The sequence below is a fragment of the Melopsittacus undulatus genome, chromosome 4 (assembly GCF_012275295.1).
Source record: "Melopsittacus undulatus isolate bMelUnd1 chromosome 4, bMelUnd1.mat.Z, whole genome shotgun sequence".
NCBI classification, from domain to species: Eukaryota; Metazoa; Chordata; class Aves; order Psittaciformes; family Psittaculidae; genus Melopsittacus; species Melopsittacus undulatus.
In genome coordinates this window covers 62329830-62345274 of record NC_047530.1, presented here as the reverse complement: position 1 = coordinate 62345274, position 15445 = coordinate 62329830, and the positions used below count along the sequence as shown (strand labels likewise).

Sequence of the window (15445 nt, the reverse complement as noted above, 5' to 3'; positions counted from 1 at the left end):
TATGAAGACTTCCAACAAGAAGGTATTACTAAATTTGAAAATTCTATCAGGAAGATAATTATGACAGAGTTTATGTCACAGAGTTTATGTCCTGCCCCACAGAGGATGCTGTCAGAGCTGCTTTTATTCCCTTAGCACTCATACTGCAAAGTGGTCCAAAAACCTGTAAAAAGGTCTTGTAAGTGGAATGTGAAAGAATTCTGCATATCAATGCTTGCTTCAGTAAAACAAATAAACAATCAACAACAAAAACAGGCAGTAAAATGTCTCCTGTCTACAGATACAGAGCTTTCCAATGGTTGGAGGACAGCACACCAAGCAAACTGTACATCTAATTAGAACTGAAAGACAAACGAGCAACCCCTAATTTGTCACTCTGGCAACTATCCATCCAAGAAGATACCCAGCCCACAACAAAGTACTGTCACTGCCAGCCTGTCTCTTCATACAGTGTGGAGCCTTCCAGTCCTTGCTACCTTTGAAGATATGGGCCACACATTTGCCATTATAAGAATTAGAAGATCTTATATACCTTTAAAGTAGTTCCTTCTTACCCCATTTCTCTTCTCTGAGGCCAGAAAGTATTCCTCTCTCACAGTCTTCCTGGCTCTATAGCTATCATTCCATTCTCCCTCTTCCTTATACCTGCAGATCCTTTAACACACAGTTCATATGCAAGGCCTTGACCTTTCTCTTCCGAGCTAAGTTCTTTTCCTTCAGGCTTCTGCTTTCTGCACTTAAGGGAAATTGTTTCTACTGACATTCACTTTTCTTAGCCAAACTTTAAAACTGTTACTCTCTTCTCTTTGACTTGCCAGATAGATGATCGCGTTTCATTTTGTTAAACCTCTGCTTCCCAGCACTTCTCTCCTGGGTTTACCCCTATGCCACTCCTTTAGCACAGCTTCTCCAGGGGACAGTTTTTGTGATATCCCCTTCAAGTTCCCAAGGAGCTTCCCACAACCATTCACTCCGTAATCTCCTCCCTTTACACTAACACTTCATCCAGTGAGCAAAATAGCAAAAAAACCCAAAACCACTGCCATTCACATGTTGATGAGTCCTGATCTACTTCTCTGTGACACATTTTTCATATTCTGTTGAGCCTAAATAGTTAGCTTGCTTTCTGGATGCCCTCATAAGCTTGATGTGGATAATGAGATTTCTCAATCATCTCCCTTCAGGGAAAGGAAATCCTTTTTCTTAGTCAAAACGGACAACCAGAATATCAGATATACCAATTTGGACTACAATCCAAGTGTCATCTTTGACTCTCATTTCTTCCTAAACTGGTCATCCAGGACAAGCCCAAAATCTCAGAGATTCATTAGACATAGCCTTTCTAATGAACAGCTCTTCTTAACCATCTGTAGTGCTAGAACTCCTTTCCCAGATCTGATGACATTACATATTGATTACTAAAAATGTTACAGTAATCTCCTCTCATACCTCACTGAAACTTCTCCTACAAAGAGGATTTTGGCTTCAGTGTTAACCCTCTTCACCTGCCCGTATTTAAAAAAAAAAAAAATCCACAAATGTCTTGCATTTATTTTGTATTTATTTGTATTTATTTTTTTCCCCTTTTCAAATGCTAATTTCTAAGATCCTGGTATGAAGACACTACTTCTGTCATTGCACAACATTCATCATCAATCCCTTTTATTCTCCAAGCACATCTATCTGTTCCACCTTGCATGCTGTAATTTCTTTGGGGATATATTCATTTAGCATCTAGTAAAGCAACATTCCAATTCATAAGAAGACACTCAAGCATACTATTTACAATAGCACCAGAAGTACTAAAAGCAGCAGTAGGAAAAATAACTATTAGCATAAACTATACTCTCTTTTCAAAACAACTCTTAAACCCTTGCTAATTTTTAAGATATTTGCCACCCTCCAAGGTACAAAGGTAAATGAAATGACACATCATGCTTTATGTTGATGATATTCTGCTGTATTTGTTTGATACAGAACACTCTTTGCCTGAGGAAAAGACAATCTTATTGTACAGTTGCCAAACTATCTCAAGTTATAAGCTTAATTTAACCAGATTTAACTGCTTGTCCTTGATGAACAAGCACAAACATTTCTTCCCTTACATTTCCAAAGAACTCCAATAAACCTCTATTTTAGATTTTTCAGGGAGCTCTACACCTTGAACTGTGAAGACTGCATCAAAAGAAGTGTGACCAGCAGATTGAAGGAGGTGATCCTGCCCCTCTACTCTGCTCTCGTGAGACCTCACTTGAGAGTATTGTGTGCAGTTCTGGTGTCCTCAACATAAAAAGGACATGGAACTGTTGGAACAAGTCCAGAGGAGGCCACGAGGATGATCAGGGGACTGGAGCATCTCCCATATGAAGACAGGCTGAGAAAGTTGGGGCTGTTCAGCCTGCAGAAGAGAAGGCTGCGTGGAGACCTCATAGCAGCTTTCCAGTATCTGAAGGGGGCCTACAGGGATGCTGGAGAGGGACTCTTCACTACAGACTTTAGGAATAGGACAAAGGGTAATGGGTTTAAACTTAAATAGGGGAAGTTTAGGTTAGATACAATGAAGAAGTTCTTTAATGTGAGGGTGGTGAGGCACTGGAATGGATTACCCAAGGAAGTTGTGAATGCTCCATCTCCAGCAATGTTCAAGGCTAGGCTGGACAGAGCCTTTGGCAACATGGTCTAGTGTGAGGCATTCCTGCCCATGGCAGGGGGGTTGGAGCTAAATGATCTGAAGAGCCTTTCCAACCCAAACTATTCTATGATTCTGTGACATTAGCATAACATTCAGTGTTGTTTCCTAACGCACTGGAGAGTACTACATGAGCAACACTAACCCTTGCACCTATCTGTGCACTGTTTGCTCAATATAAAAGTAACTTCTACGGAAAAAGAGCATCAGTTCTAGGACACTTTTCTTGGGATTAATCATCTGAAATCAAGATAAATAGTGCCAAGTTTTTATCTCACACACAGACATCACTGTACTGTATGCTGCAAGCAATTAGTGAAGGCTTAAATCATTTTCCAAATAAGTTTGAAACTAAAAATAACACTTGGGTAAATATAATTTCATTTCACCTACTAAAAGTGACTAAAAACCTCCTGTGAAAACATGCAAAGCAGGTGAAAATTATTACTAGCAATTATTACTCATCCCCTACTACAGAAAAATGGCTTCATTCTATAACCTCTGAAACTACTAATGAAAAGACACTGAGATTTTCTTAATCTAGAACACCAGCTCTAGAAGTGCGTTTTAGGGGAGAGATGATTAACTGATTGTACAGAGCCCTGTACTCCAAGTCAATCCCTGTGCTTAGAAACTCTTGCAGATGTGTCAATGGAAAAAGTCAACCTGCAGCTACTATGAGAATACAGCAGTGTTGAAGGTTCAAAAACTGAATAATTGCAGTATGTATTTTATAATCTTCAAACTCAAGCTACAATAGCACAAGTAAGATTAACAACTTACTGAATTTATAGAAAAAAAGTAAAACTGGAAGATGGCAAATAGCTTTTGCATGGTCATTACTTTTTCTATTTTTATAAGGCAGACACATTTTCTCATGTACCTGCACTGCTTGTGCTAGTGTCTTACAATAGTCAAATACATAGTGATGAAATGGAAATGCAGGAACGTATTTTAAAATAAATCATCCATAATTAATTTGTGATCTCTGATTTCTGGTAAATCATACCTAAATTGCAGAAAATTACCCTTGCTAGGAAGGATAAAGTCATCTGCTGATTTGCAGTATTTTAGAGAAAGATTTTACATATATTTATGCATTATAATGACCACAGATATGTCAAGATATTTAACTTTCTGCAACATTAAAAATACACACACATAAAAGCTTTATCTTTAAATTGCACAGTATCCCAAGAGTCAGTAGAAAAATCTGAAGTAAGATTATTAAAAAACCAAAATAAACATGAGGGTGTAGGTTCAAGTGGGGTTAGTTTTTTGTAGCCCAAGATTTTAGTACTCCCTGAAGAGTTGTCCTTCATCAGCTCTTGCAAAGGCAAGAGAGTACTAGAGGAAATGAACTGCATGTGGATCAATGCAACAATTCTGTTTCCAAGACATTAATTAACTCCTCTCCCTTCAAAACCACCCCCATAAATACTACCTCTCCTGACAGCAAGAATCCCCAAATCACAGACTGGTTTGAGTTGGAAGGGACATTAAAGATCATCTAGTTCCAATTTCCCTGCCATTGGCAAGGACACCTTCCACTAGACTAGGCTGCTCAAAGCCCTCTCCAGCCTCGCCTTAAATACTTCCATGGATGTCACAGCCACAACTTCTCTGGGCAACCTGTGCAATTGCCTCACCACCCTCACAGTAAAGAACTTCTTCCTTACATCTAATCTAAATCTCTTTTATTTCAAAACCATTACCTCTAGCCTAAATACCCTTGTAAAACATTCTTTTTCAGTTTCCTTGTACTCCCCCCTTAGGTACTGGAAGGCTTCTTATAAAGTCTCTCTGAAGCCTAACCTTCTCCAGGCTGAACAAGTCCAACTCTCTCAGCCTGTCTTCACAGGAGAGGTGCTTCTGCTCTCTGATCATCTTTGTGGCCCTCCTCTGGATTCACTCCAACAGGTCCACATCCTTCCTGTGTTGGGGGCCCCCAGAGCTGAACGCAGTACTCCAGATGGGGTCTCATGAGAGAGGAGTAGAGGTGAATAATCACCTCCCTTGACCTGCTGGTCACACTTCTTTTGATGCCACCCAGCATATGTTTGGCTTTCTTGTCTGCAAGTGCACATTGCTTGGTCCTGTTGAGCTTTTTGTCAACCAATGCCCCCAAATCCTTCTCCTCAGGGCTGCTTTCAATCCAGTCTGCCCAGCCTGCATTTGTGTTTAGGGTTGTCCTGACCTAGGTGCAACATCTTGCACTTGGCCTTGTTGAACTTCATAACGTTTGCCTGAGCCCACCTCTCAAGACTGTCGAGGTCCCTCTGGATGATATCCCTTCCCTCCAGCCTGTCAACTGCACTGTACAGCTTGGTGTCATCAGCAAACATGCTGAGGGTGCACTCAATCCCACATGTACATGTAAAAAATTAACAAAGAAGTTACATAGTGCTGGTCCCAGTACCAAATCCTGACATTAAATTTGTGCAGAGAGCTACTTCTGGAACATACTGTATTAACGTGGGGCTACCCTGAAAGGAGAAACCTATGAACCATGACATAGTGATAGCTTAGCACGAGCACCTGCTTCAATGACATGGATGCCAGTCTCCGCATCCTATTGCCTTCTACTTTACAGACTTGTCATCTTTATCAGGGCAATCCCATGTGAACAGGCTTACCTTGTGCCATGCTAACAGTAAAGAATTTCTTCCTTATATACAATCTAAACCTCCCCCATTTAAGTTTTAACCCGTTACCCCTTGTCCTGTCAGTACAGTCCCTAATGAATAGTCCCTCACCAGCATCCCTATATGCTGTTCATTTCCATACTTAACAGAGAGATTGAGAAAAGATAAAAATATCATAATAGGTAAGAAAACTAACAAGTTTCTAGACTGAAAAACAAATGAAAAATAACAAAATAAAAATTAAGGAAGCTCATGAAGCAATGTAAAGTTAAAATATTTCAACAATTATTTCTTTTTCAACCAGACATTCAGCACAGTTTCCCAACATCCTTACTTGTGGATGGAAGCAAAATTTTCAGGAACTGAGTCATGTTTTAGCAACTGAACACCTGCAGTGAAAGAAGAACCCAACACTTTACTGAGAAGTATCTGAAACAACAGGAATGTCCAGTTCCTGAACATACAGATTTAATGATATTAAAAAATAAATAGTCCTCTATGCATGTGTTCAGTCATCAGATTCAAAATATGAACTGAAAAATTTAGTTCCTTCAGACCATACATACTATTAATGAAACTGAGAGACTTAGTAGGTGGCATAGTTTTAGCTGGGATAAAGTTAATTTTCTTCCTAGTGGCTGGTGCAGTGCTGTGTTTTGGCTTTAGTCTGAGAACAATGCTGATAACACACCCATGTTTTTAGCTGCTGTTCAGTAGCACTTACACTGATCAAGGACTTTTCAGTCTTTCATGTTCTGCCAGTGAGAAGTGGCACAGGAAGCTGTGAGGGAGCAGAGACCGGATACCTGACCCAAACTAGCCAAATAGATAATCCATAACACAGCACATCATGCTTGGTATGGAAACTGGTGGTAGCTGTCTGGGAGGGGCCAATTGCTGCTTGGGGCTAAGATGGGCATTGGTCAGCAGGTGGTGAGAAATTATACTGTGTGTCAGTTTTTGGTTTTTTTGGTTTGGTTTTGTTTGGTTGGTTTTTTTGTTTGTTGTTTTGAGTTTTCATTTGGTTGGTTGGTTGGTTGGTGGGGGAAGGAAGTGTTATTTCTTTCTAGACTCATAAAAACTGTGAAATTCTAAGATATTCCATCTCCTTTTTTTTCTCTCAATTGACCCACGAAGCCTCACAAAGCTGCTATCAGTTATTGTTAGAGATGTACAGAACTGAATGCAGGCCTCATGTTTCTCATTCGTTCAACATTCAGGTTCAAAACCTGTTGCAACATTAATAGTGGAATAAAATAAATAAAAAAAACATTGTAGAATTATTGTCACTTAAAGTTACCTGCACTAGTAAAAGAAGTGTCATTCACATGAAGCTATGTAAACAATTCACATAAAGTCAGTTATTCACCAAATTATGATTTCTTTTCTCCCTCTTAAAAATGCTTACAAATCTATGACTGCACATGTAAATGATCGTTACAAACATTTTCAGAGATCCCATAGCTTTCATTAATCATAGTGAGGGTTTGTTTGTGGCTTGGGGTTTCTTCTGGCCCAAATGAAAGAACCTGCTTCTACAATTGAACGAACCTGCTTCTACGCCAATTTATCCCACAATGTGAGGCTTTGTTTTCACTTAAGTTTTAGCAGTTTAATGAGGTTTGCTTGTTTTATATTATTAATAATTAATTATAACTATTATTCTCTCTAAGCACAAAGTCTTACTATATTGCAAATGCCAGCAGACAAGATTTTAGCACAGAGGAAGAAATAGAAAACCAGAGAAAGATTTAGAAAAAACAAGTCGGGTATGATTTAACTTCAACTATTGAAAGAAGAATGTATTATTTCTACAGTTCTGCTACCAGCATTCACAAATCACTACCATCCCCTTCAACAAAGAAATTCCCTTCTAAAAATGGAAAAGGCATAATATTTTTTCCCCAAATTATTTACCAGTATTTCAAGATGTTTATACACTGTATATAAAGCAGAGATACCGGCTAATATGCTGAACGTTCGTAACATAAATGAGAGAGCTGTATGGCAACATGAAATGCCAAGTGCCAGAAAATTACTATTAACTTTTTTCCTGTTAAATTCTGAAATGTAAAGGTGTCTGCTTCCTGTGGGAATCCATTTCATACAATTCCTTGTGGGTGCAAACTGCTCAAGATGCCATAAATAATTCCTGCAGCTCCAGTCAAATAATAGCATGTCACCAACTGCAGAGAGAAAAGAAGTCTGGAGTTCACAAAAGAGTGCCAGCTGGGAGTGCTCCGGGACTAAGGTGCTCAGCATCCTCAATGACTAGGAATGAAGAAAGGTTGAAAATCAGTGTGAAATGGACCCACCTTAACCAAAAGCAGAGTATTTTTTTCCATTTTTTTAAAGGAATGAGTCAGAACACTTGACATTAACTACAGTAAAAGAGAAACAGAAAGCAGTCCTTGCTTTCTGGTGAGGACACAGAGGTGACTGCACAAACAGGACAGAGATAAATTACAACTGTTTAACAAACAGTATTATTCTGGAAGTTTATAGCTTCAGCTCAAATTGGAACTGCATTGATTCAGATAACCCTGCTGCAATGATCCAGGGTTTGAGCATCAATTTTTAATGGAATTAAATCTGCTCTCTAGTTATTTGATTTTTTTTTCTTACCCTGTTTTCTATACTAGGCAGGCAAAGAGTTCCTCTTTCAGCCTGTATGTGCAGGGGTATACATATATACTAGCAACCTTACTGCAGTAAGCTTACTAGCCTACAGTCAACAGACTCAACAAGCAATGATATAATTTTCAAAGACACACCTAAATGGAAGCATTTTTCACTTCAATGAAGCTGCCAAAAAACAAGCAATGCTGAGTTAAAGGTTTTGTAAAGCAAAGAATTCCTTCTGTTTTTAAATCAATAACCACACGCAACTGTGTTACAGCCTCCATTTTACTGGCTTTCAAAAGTAAAGGTGGCAATACTAGAAAGCAGCACAATTAAAGTCTATAAAGCAACTGATATCATCTATGGTTTCCAGGAAAAATCTAATTAAAATACACATTCCAAATAAATAAAATGTGAAAGAAAAAAAAAAACCCAACCAAACACCACCACCACCAAGTCCTCCACAGCTAACAGCTACTGCACAATTGCAATAGGAAACCTGAGAAATAGTGAACCACAAGATCTCTTCCCCCTCTTGAAATGCACTAAGTCTGAATTTTTCCATGCAACAAATGCTTCCTGCCATGTCCTTAGAAGGACCCCTGGGTAATCTAGAACATCCTTCAAACTGGTTCAGAAAAGACTGCTAGACTAAGTTAACAAAGATTTTTTATATAGTGGATCTCTTCTTGAACACCCTGAAGAGCAAAACCTCACTGACTTCTCTTGCCAGGCACTCATATAGAAGCATAGAATCAACTAGGCTGAAAAAGACTTAAATAGCACCAAGTTCAACCATTACCTGAGGACTGCCAAAGCCTCCACTAAGCCATGCCACTAAGGGATTCATCTACATGGTTTCTGAACACTTCCAGAGACAGTGATTCCGCCACTTCCCTGAGGAGTCTGTTGTAATGCTGGATCACCCTTTTGGTGAAGAAATTTTTCCTGATACCCAATCTAAACCTTCTCTGGCACAGCTTGAGGCTGTAACCTCGTGTCCTATCGCTTGTTACTTTTTGTCTAATTAAGCTCCCCATTAGAAAGCATTCCTTTTTAATTTTGGGTCTTTACTTCTTGTTAGACCACCCATGATTACCTTTAACAATTCCTCCTCCTCTTATGTTTCTTCTCAAGTATTCATATTCCTTTAGGAAGGCAGTATATAGCACATTCCTGAGATCTTTCTTCATGGGTCTTTCTCTCCAATCCCAATCCTTTTACTGTTTTTGTCACCCCTCTCTAAACCATTTTCAGTGTATTCATGTCAGTATGCAGGGTAGAGCCTTTACTGATAAAAGCAATCCATACAAATATGCCTCCACTACTTGCAACCAAAAAAACTGTCTCTATTGATAAGTGGAAGAGGCAGGTGAAGTCTTTGCAAAGAGGGAGACTTATGAGTCTCGGATCCCGTGCCTGTGCCAGAACTAACAGAATAACTGAAAGTAATAAATCTCCTTCCCGTTTCTGCACTGCTACCTTTTCTTCTTTTTTTTTAATATATTGCCTTGCAAGAAAATCACATCTTCAAAATATGAAACAATTTCTGCTCCTACATGCATACCTATTACAATTGAGAATTCTTTTGCATATGAACTAAGCAATGGAACCAGGCCAAATATATTGGGGATTTTTGCAGGTGGAGAAGGGAACGTTTCACAAAAAATTATTAAGGAGAGACACATTGTCATTAGATTGTTTTAATCCCAAAGTGAGCTTTTAATGGAAAACCTAGGGTAGATAACGTTTTAAAAATGCATTTAATTTCTGGGTTTTTTAATAAAGGCTGATTCCATATTTATGCTTCTAACACTGAAAAGATTTTTTTCCCCTCTATTCTTACAAACAAAGCAATTTCATGGTAGAATAATACGCTTTGAAGACTTATGAAACGTCAGTAATTTCTGCTGCCCCAAGTTTGACACATGACAGAAATAGACATTGAGGATAGTAAGTCAGTAAAGTGAAAATGATGCCTAAACAAAAATTAAATAATTCTAAAATTGAGGGGTTATAGAATTTCAAAAGTTTCACATATGACATGTCAGAATGCCCTAAATCTGTGCATCCAGTCAGATGAGATCACCCAAGAGATAAGCAGGGATGAAATCTGTATCCATATATTCAGCAGGAAAAAAATATCACTTGCAATATTGAAACAGACAAATCCTGTACTAGCTTCTAACTGACATCTATAACTTTTGCTAAGACAAATTTGTTAAAACCATTTCCATCACTGTTCATACTCCAGAGACTGTCCAAGAAAATACCTTATTTTTGTTTGGCATTCCCCAACAGTTTCCATGTGCAACACCTGGCTTTTATGATTCTATGTTATTAGCTAATGGACTTTAATAAGATCTAGTTTTTCAGATATTTTTCCCCTGCTACAAAATATCAGCTCAGCAACATCAAAAAAGTTAATAAGAAACCTCTTTTTCACATGCAACTTTCCATTTCCAGAAATTAACAGAAACAAAGTTTTAATCCAATTTATTCTCTTTGTTCTTGAGTTCTTATTTGTGATTTGAGCTAAAATACAAAAGATTAAAATCAATATACCCCAAATTTAAAAATAAACTTTGTTAATTCTCTTCTTGGGTTACTACTCACATATTTTAGAGACATAAATATTTTTTCCAAAACAGAAAAGGGAAATTAATTCAGAACCTCAAACAACTTCCAAGGTAAGGAGCTGGACTGGTAGCAATATTATTCAGTACATAGCTATACAGTACTTATAGCATAAAACATTTACTAACTGTGGAAATAAGTAAACCCATAGAATGCACTTACTGCTGCATGTTGTGAATTATGCATTTCTGTAATTTACTAAGAATGCCTATTTCATTTAAGCTGAAAGTTGTTATTCTAGACTCTCTGGAATTGTGCTGTAGATAATTAGTTGAGGAATCAGAGTTACCGCAAGCCTCCACAAAATGTAAGCCCAGCCTCAGCTAGTGAAGGAGTCTTCCCTAAACCTTGTACCTCGCAGCTGAAGTCTTTTGAGAACTCCTTTCTAAGATGTAAATTTTCTTTTTATAAAGCATTTCTGAATCAATTGAGATTCAATATAAGAAGATTGCCAAATAAATTACTTTTCATTTCTGCCCACAGTTAAACTACTGCAAGTATCTGGAAATATATCAGGATCATTAGCCTTAATGCCTATAATACACACTGCTTTAAGGTGAAGTGAGTAGTAACCAGTTTAATACATTAGCCCGTACTCTTGAGACCCGCAGGGTCCTCACAGTGCATGCACTTAACTCTTATGGACATTTCTGAAGCCTTATGAACTCAGGGGGACGGACTTTCTACCGAACTTGGGTCTCAGTAAAACATATGCATTGATGTCTTTTCAATACCTGGTTTGGATACTTTGTTAGGACTCACTGTAAAACTAAGCAACATGTATTTTTGCCAGAAGCCTATTATGAAGCAAATAAAACTGCTGAATGAGCTGCATATAGCTTATTATACCTTGAGGGCAAGTATTCCCTGATGCCTCTACTGAAAATCTCCATGTATGCACAAACACAAGTAGAATTCGTGTCTGTACTTAAGTCTACACCATTTGCCTGATCTATTTACCATAAAATTTAACCTATTGATTTAAAAATCACTGATGAACATAAATGTGGAGAATTTACTTAGGCTGATATGATTTAAAAAAAATCCTTAATGAGCTAGTTTAACTTGATTTCTTTTTTTCTTTAAATCTAGCAGGTTTGATGCAGCAAAATTGATAATTGGAAGCAGGCCTCATCCAAAGTTTAATTTATTGGGTCAGTATTATCCCTGGTTAGTTAAAAAAAAAAAGAATTAAAACAACCTACTTCATTGCCAAATTCCTAGCTAATGAATACACAAAAACTTATACTGAGGATCCGACTTTCATGCACAATGTTGATATATAAAACATTGCAGAATAGTAAATCATTTAATATTTAAAAAGCTAGATAACACTAGTTCATGCCAAAAATTAGCCAGAGCACAATAATAATTACAAGTTTGCCCAACAGCTACCTCCCTGCCCTATTTAGCATATTTGACTTCAAGGAACCATTAAGGAAATAAGAAAAAGACAAACACATAATTCCTAATTCATACTTTATAAACAACTCTGTGACTCAGCTTGCAAACATCAATAACATGCCATTTTAATATGAATTTGAAAATTTCCTCAATAAAGATGACTCAGGCACATTAAATTTCCTTACTAATAGACTACAGTAGATGTTCTTGTCACTTGTCAACAGTGATTGAAATCCAGGTCTAAAATCCAGGTATGAGAGATGACCAGGAAAATAGAATTGTCCCATAAATCTGCATATTACACTAAGAGTGCCCATCTGGCTCATGCTGTTCCAGTCTGCATTAACCACAAAGTATGCATTACATGGAGTACCTATTATTTCCGTTTCCTGGTGCTAAAGTCTGGCAGTCTTATTTGACACTTACCAAACAACATTGCCAAAATCTACCACTTCAGAAAACGTGGCAAGATGTCACATAAGTCATCATATATGTTCCTGAAATGTTAATGATAAAAACTGTGCACTGACCTCATTAATAAAAGTCTGGGCTCCCCGTGGGCTTAGGAGTAAGATAGCCCTTCGCAATGTGTCCCGATAGCGGTTCAGCTCTTCTGTTTTCATGGTAGTGAAAAGGTTGGCAAAGACTCTGCTGATGTTCCTGTCCACTTTTTGTAATGACACATCAAGTCCCAGTCTTGAGGCCTGATCAAGAAATCCCTGCAGTCCACGTATATCTGTAACACAGGAGAGGGGCAGGGGGAGGGGGACAGGAGAGGAAAAAAAGAAGAACCGCTGCATCAACCTTCACCAATTAGGCAAGTACCTCTAATTAGGTAGAAAAATACTTTGTTTATTACTCTTTATCCCTGTACTCCTGTCAGGAGAAGACTATTCCATCTTGCACAGCCCCCTTTCACAGATAGTGCTTCACAGGGAAATTCTGTCTATTGCCTTTCCCTGGAAAACTCTGAATGTCTCTTTGGAAGAGCCAGTTCATGTATTTGGGTGGCTGTATGTAACTCCCCAGAAGCTCAAGGCCACAGGGCCTAACACTACACAAACAAAAGGACAGTCCAACCCCAACGATATTAGAGTTCAAACACAGAGATCCAGGAACAGCAGGGAGACAACTCACTCACCCTTAAGATTCTCTCCTTCCACCATAATTTGTTTTAACTAAGATTATGCTTGCTTTTTCCAAGAAAAAATAACAGTATCCAGAACATACCCTTCCTTTTGACCCCTTTTTTTCCTCTCCTTTAAATAACTTACCTAACCAGAAGTTTACCATTAACCTGTGGACCAATGAAACCATACACAAAGCCCCAGGCTATTAGGATATACTGAAGGTTAAAAAACAAAACAAAACAAAAAAACCCAAGCAGGAAAGAAAACAAAGCTTTCAGTAGGGGAAATGCTGCAAATGAGCACTTTCAAAGCCTGTTCTATTGAGCTCTGGACCTCAACTTCAAGCTGAGTGAAAAAAGAAGGCATTTCCCTAATCACATTTGTTAGGACACTAGTATGGAAGAACACACATTTCACATTCTGTTCATGATGAAATCTGTTTGTTCAGACTGTGCTCTATCTTTATGACTTTCAGCTTTTTTCTATAATAAATGTCTGAGGTTTTATTTTGTAGTGAAATTTAGAGCAAGAAAAAGGTCAAAGCTTATAGTGAACCAGGTTGCTTTCAAAATTGACAGTGACACAATCACAGCTGTACCACATCATTAGCAGCCCTTAATTTTATGTGAAGCATATATAATTTGCCTTGAATAAGAAAGATTTTATTCCTCTTTTCTCACACTTTTATCATCAAATATCAGCTCATGGGTGAAGCTCAATGTTGTAAGTTACGCTACATTCATAAATCTCACAATAAAACCCACACTTCAGAAAACTTGACTGTAACTAATGATCTCTGTTACAAACTACATGGTAATGACTGGTGGGTTGGGTTTTTCTTTAAGTCCTGGAAGTAACCATCTGATTAAATTCTAAGTCTCGATACCACAGACACCATCAAAGTCAGGGGACTGAAAACCAGTCTGATTCAAGTCAGTAGCATTCCTTGCTGCCCCATCTGAGAGGGCTGTTAGACCATCACCAACCTTGGTGTTGCATGGCCATAGAATATACATTTGAACTTCTCTTTTCTCTCCCTAAAAAGCATTGTATGAGACATGATACAAGTAACACCTTGCAGGAACTCACCAGTTAAAGAATTTAGCTCATGTACAAGCACAGTATATTGGAGCCAACAATGAAACAATCAAACAATAGATCCAAAAGGAAAACACTGAAATTGAGCCTGAGTAGCTTTGTACTTCTATCCAAACATGGGAATGCCCGTTCATATGATAACTTCAGCTTCAGAAAACAGCTCATTTACAGAGAAACATCAGAAAGGAATAGAAATTAAGCTAGCGATGTGCCAACCACAGCAAGACTCGTGACTGTCTTTTTAACTCAAGCTTAGTTGATAAGATTATCATTCCAGCCAGCCCATCAGGAAAGGTGCACTCAAGAGGGTTTTGCTGGTGACTTAGGCAAGTCTACAACAGTGTTATCACACTGACAAATACCTACTAGATTTGCTTACTGTATAAAATCCTGAATCACTGAGGAAAGCAAGGGGTTTATTGTTATGCAGGCATTTCTGGAAAATGCCAGAAGACTTCAGACTTCTACAACTGCTAAATGTTGCAGATGTGCTGAAATAATGACAGTGACAAACAACTATTGTTTACAGGTCAAAGTATTTTACTGAAGTTGTCAAGCTAAGTTTAGATTTTGGTAATTTAAACTCAGTAAACTGACGTTCATTACTATACCTTTGCTCACTATATGGATTGATGATACATGAAACACTAAGATTTTACTTTTAATTATGTTCAGTCCTTCAAAATTACTGCAGTGCCTGACAAGCAGTAAGAAAATTCCCTTTTTTATAGTTTGGTAATGACTTGTCTTTTTGTGCAAGAACCTGAAGTTATCACTGCACAAAGAAAATCTGTTTACCAAAGAGTAACTGTGCTGATGTTGCTCTAGGTTTCGTTTGCATTATGTTTCAGTTGCCCTGCTGAACTTATAATGGTTAGAAATATTGTTGCAGACCACTGCAAAATACTCGATGCACATGGTAAGAATATTTGGTCTTGGAAAGATATCTTGGTTTCCCTTACAAGTTTTTACCCCAAGGAAAACAGACTATTTCCCAGTTTGAAAAACTGAAAGAATTCAGACTTTTCCCAGCTTGAGAATAAAACAAACTTTGAGATGGAAGAGACTGTCCAAGCTCAAGTGTACAAGCACAATCTGTCAGTTTTTCACAAATAGAAGAGAATGTGAATTTATTCAGTGTTGGCAATCAGAATTAACTGCATGGCTGTATCTTCCTGAATGCTGACATGCTTGTTCTTACATGACACTGGGGAGGAGGA

General features: G+C 38.0%; 1 protein-coding gene across 1 annotated transcript in view; it reads right to left on the bottom strand.

Annotated features, from left to right (window-relative positions):
* Positions 1-15445, bottom strand: part of GRID1 (glutamate ionotropic receptor delta type subunit 1) — a 519712-nt gene that overhangs the window by 215736 nt on the left and 288531 nt on the right. Inside the window, exon 4 of the mRNA XM_034062148.1 lies at positions 12528-12733. Within this exon, the coding sequence (XP_033918039.1) occupies positions 12528-12733 (206 nt within the window). The remainder of the gene's footprint in view (positions 1-12527; positions 12734-15445) is intronic.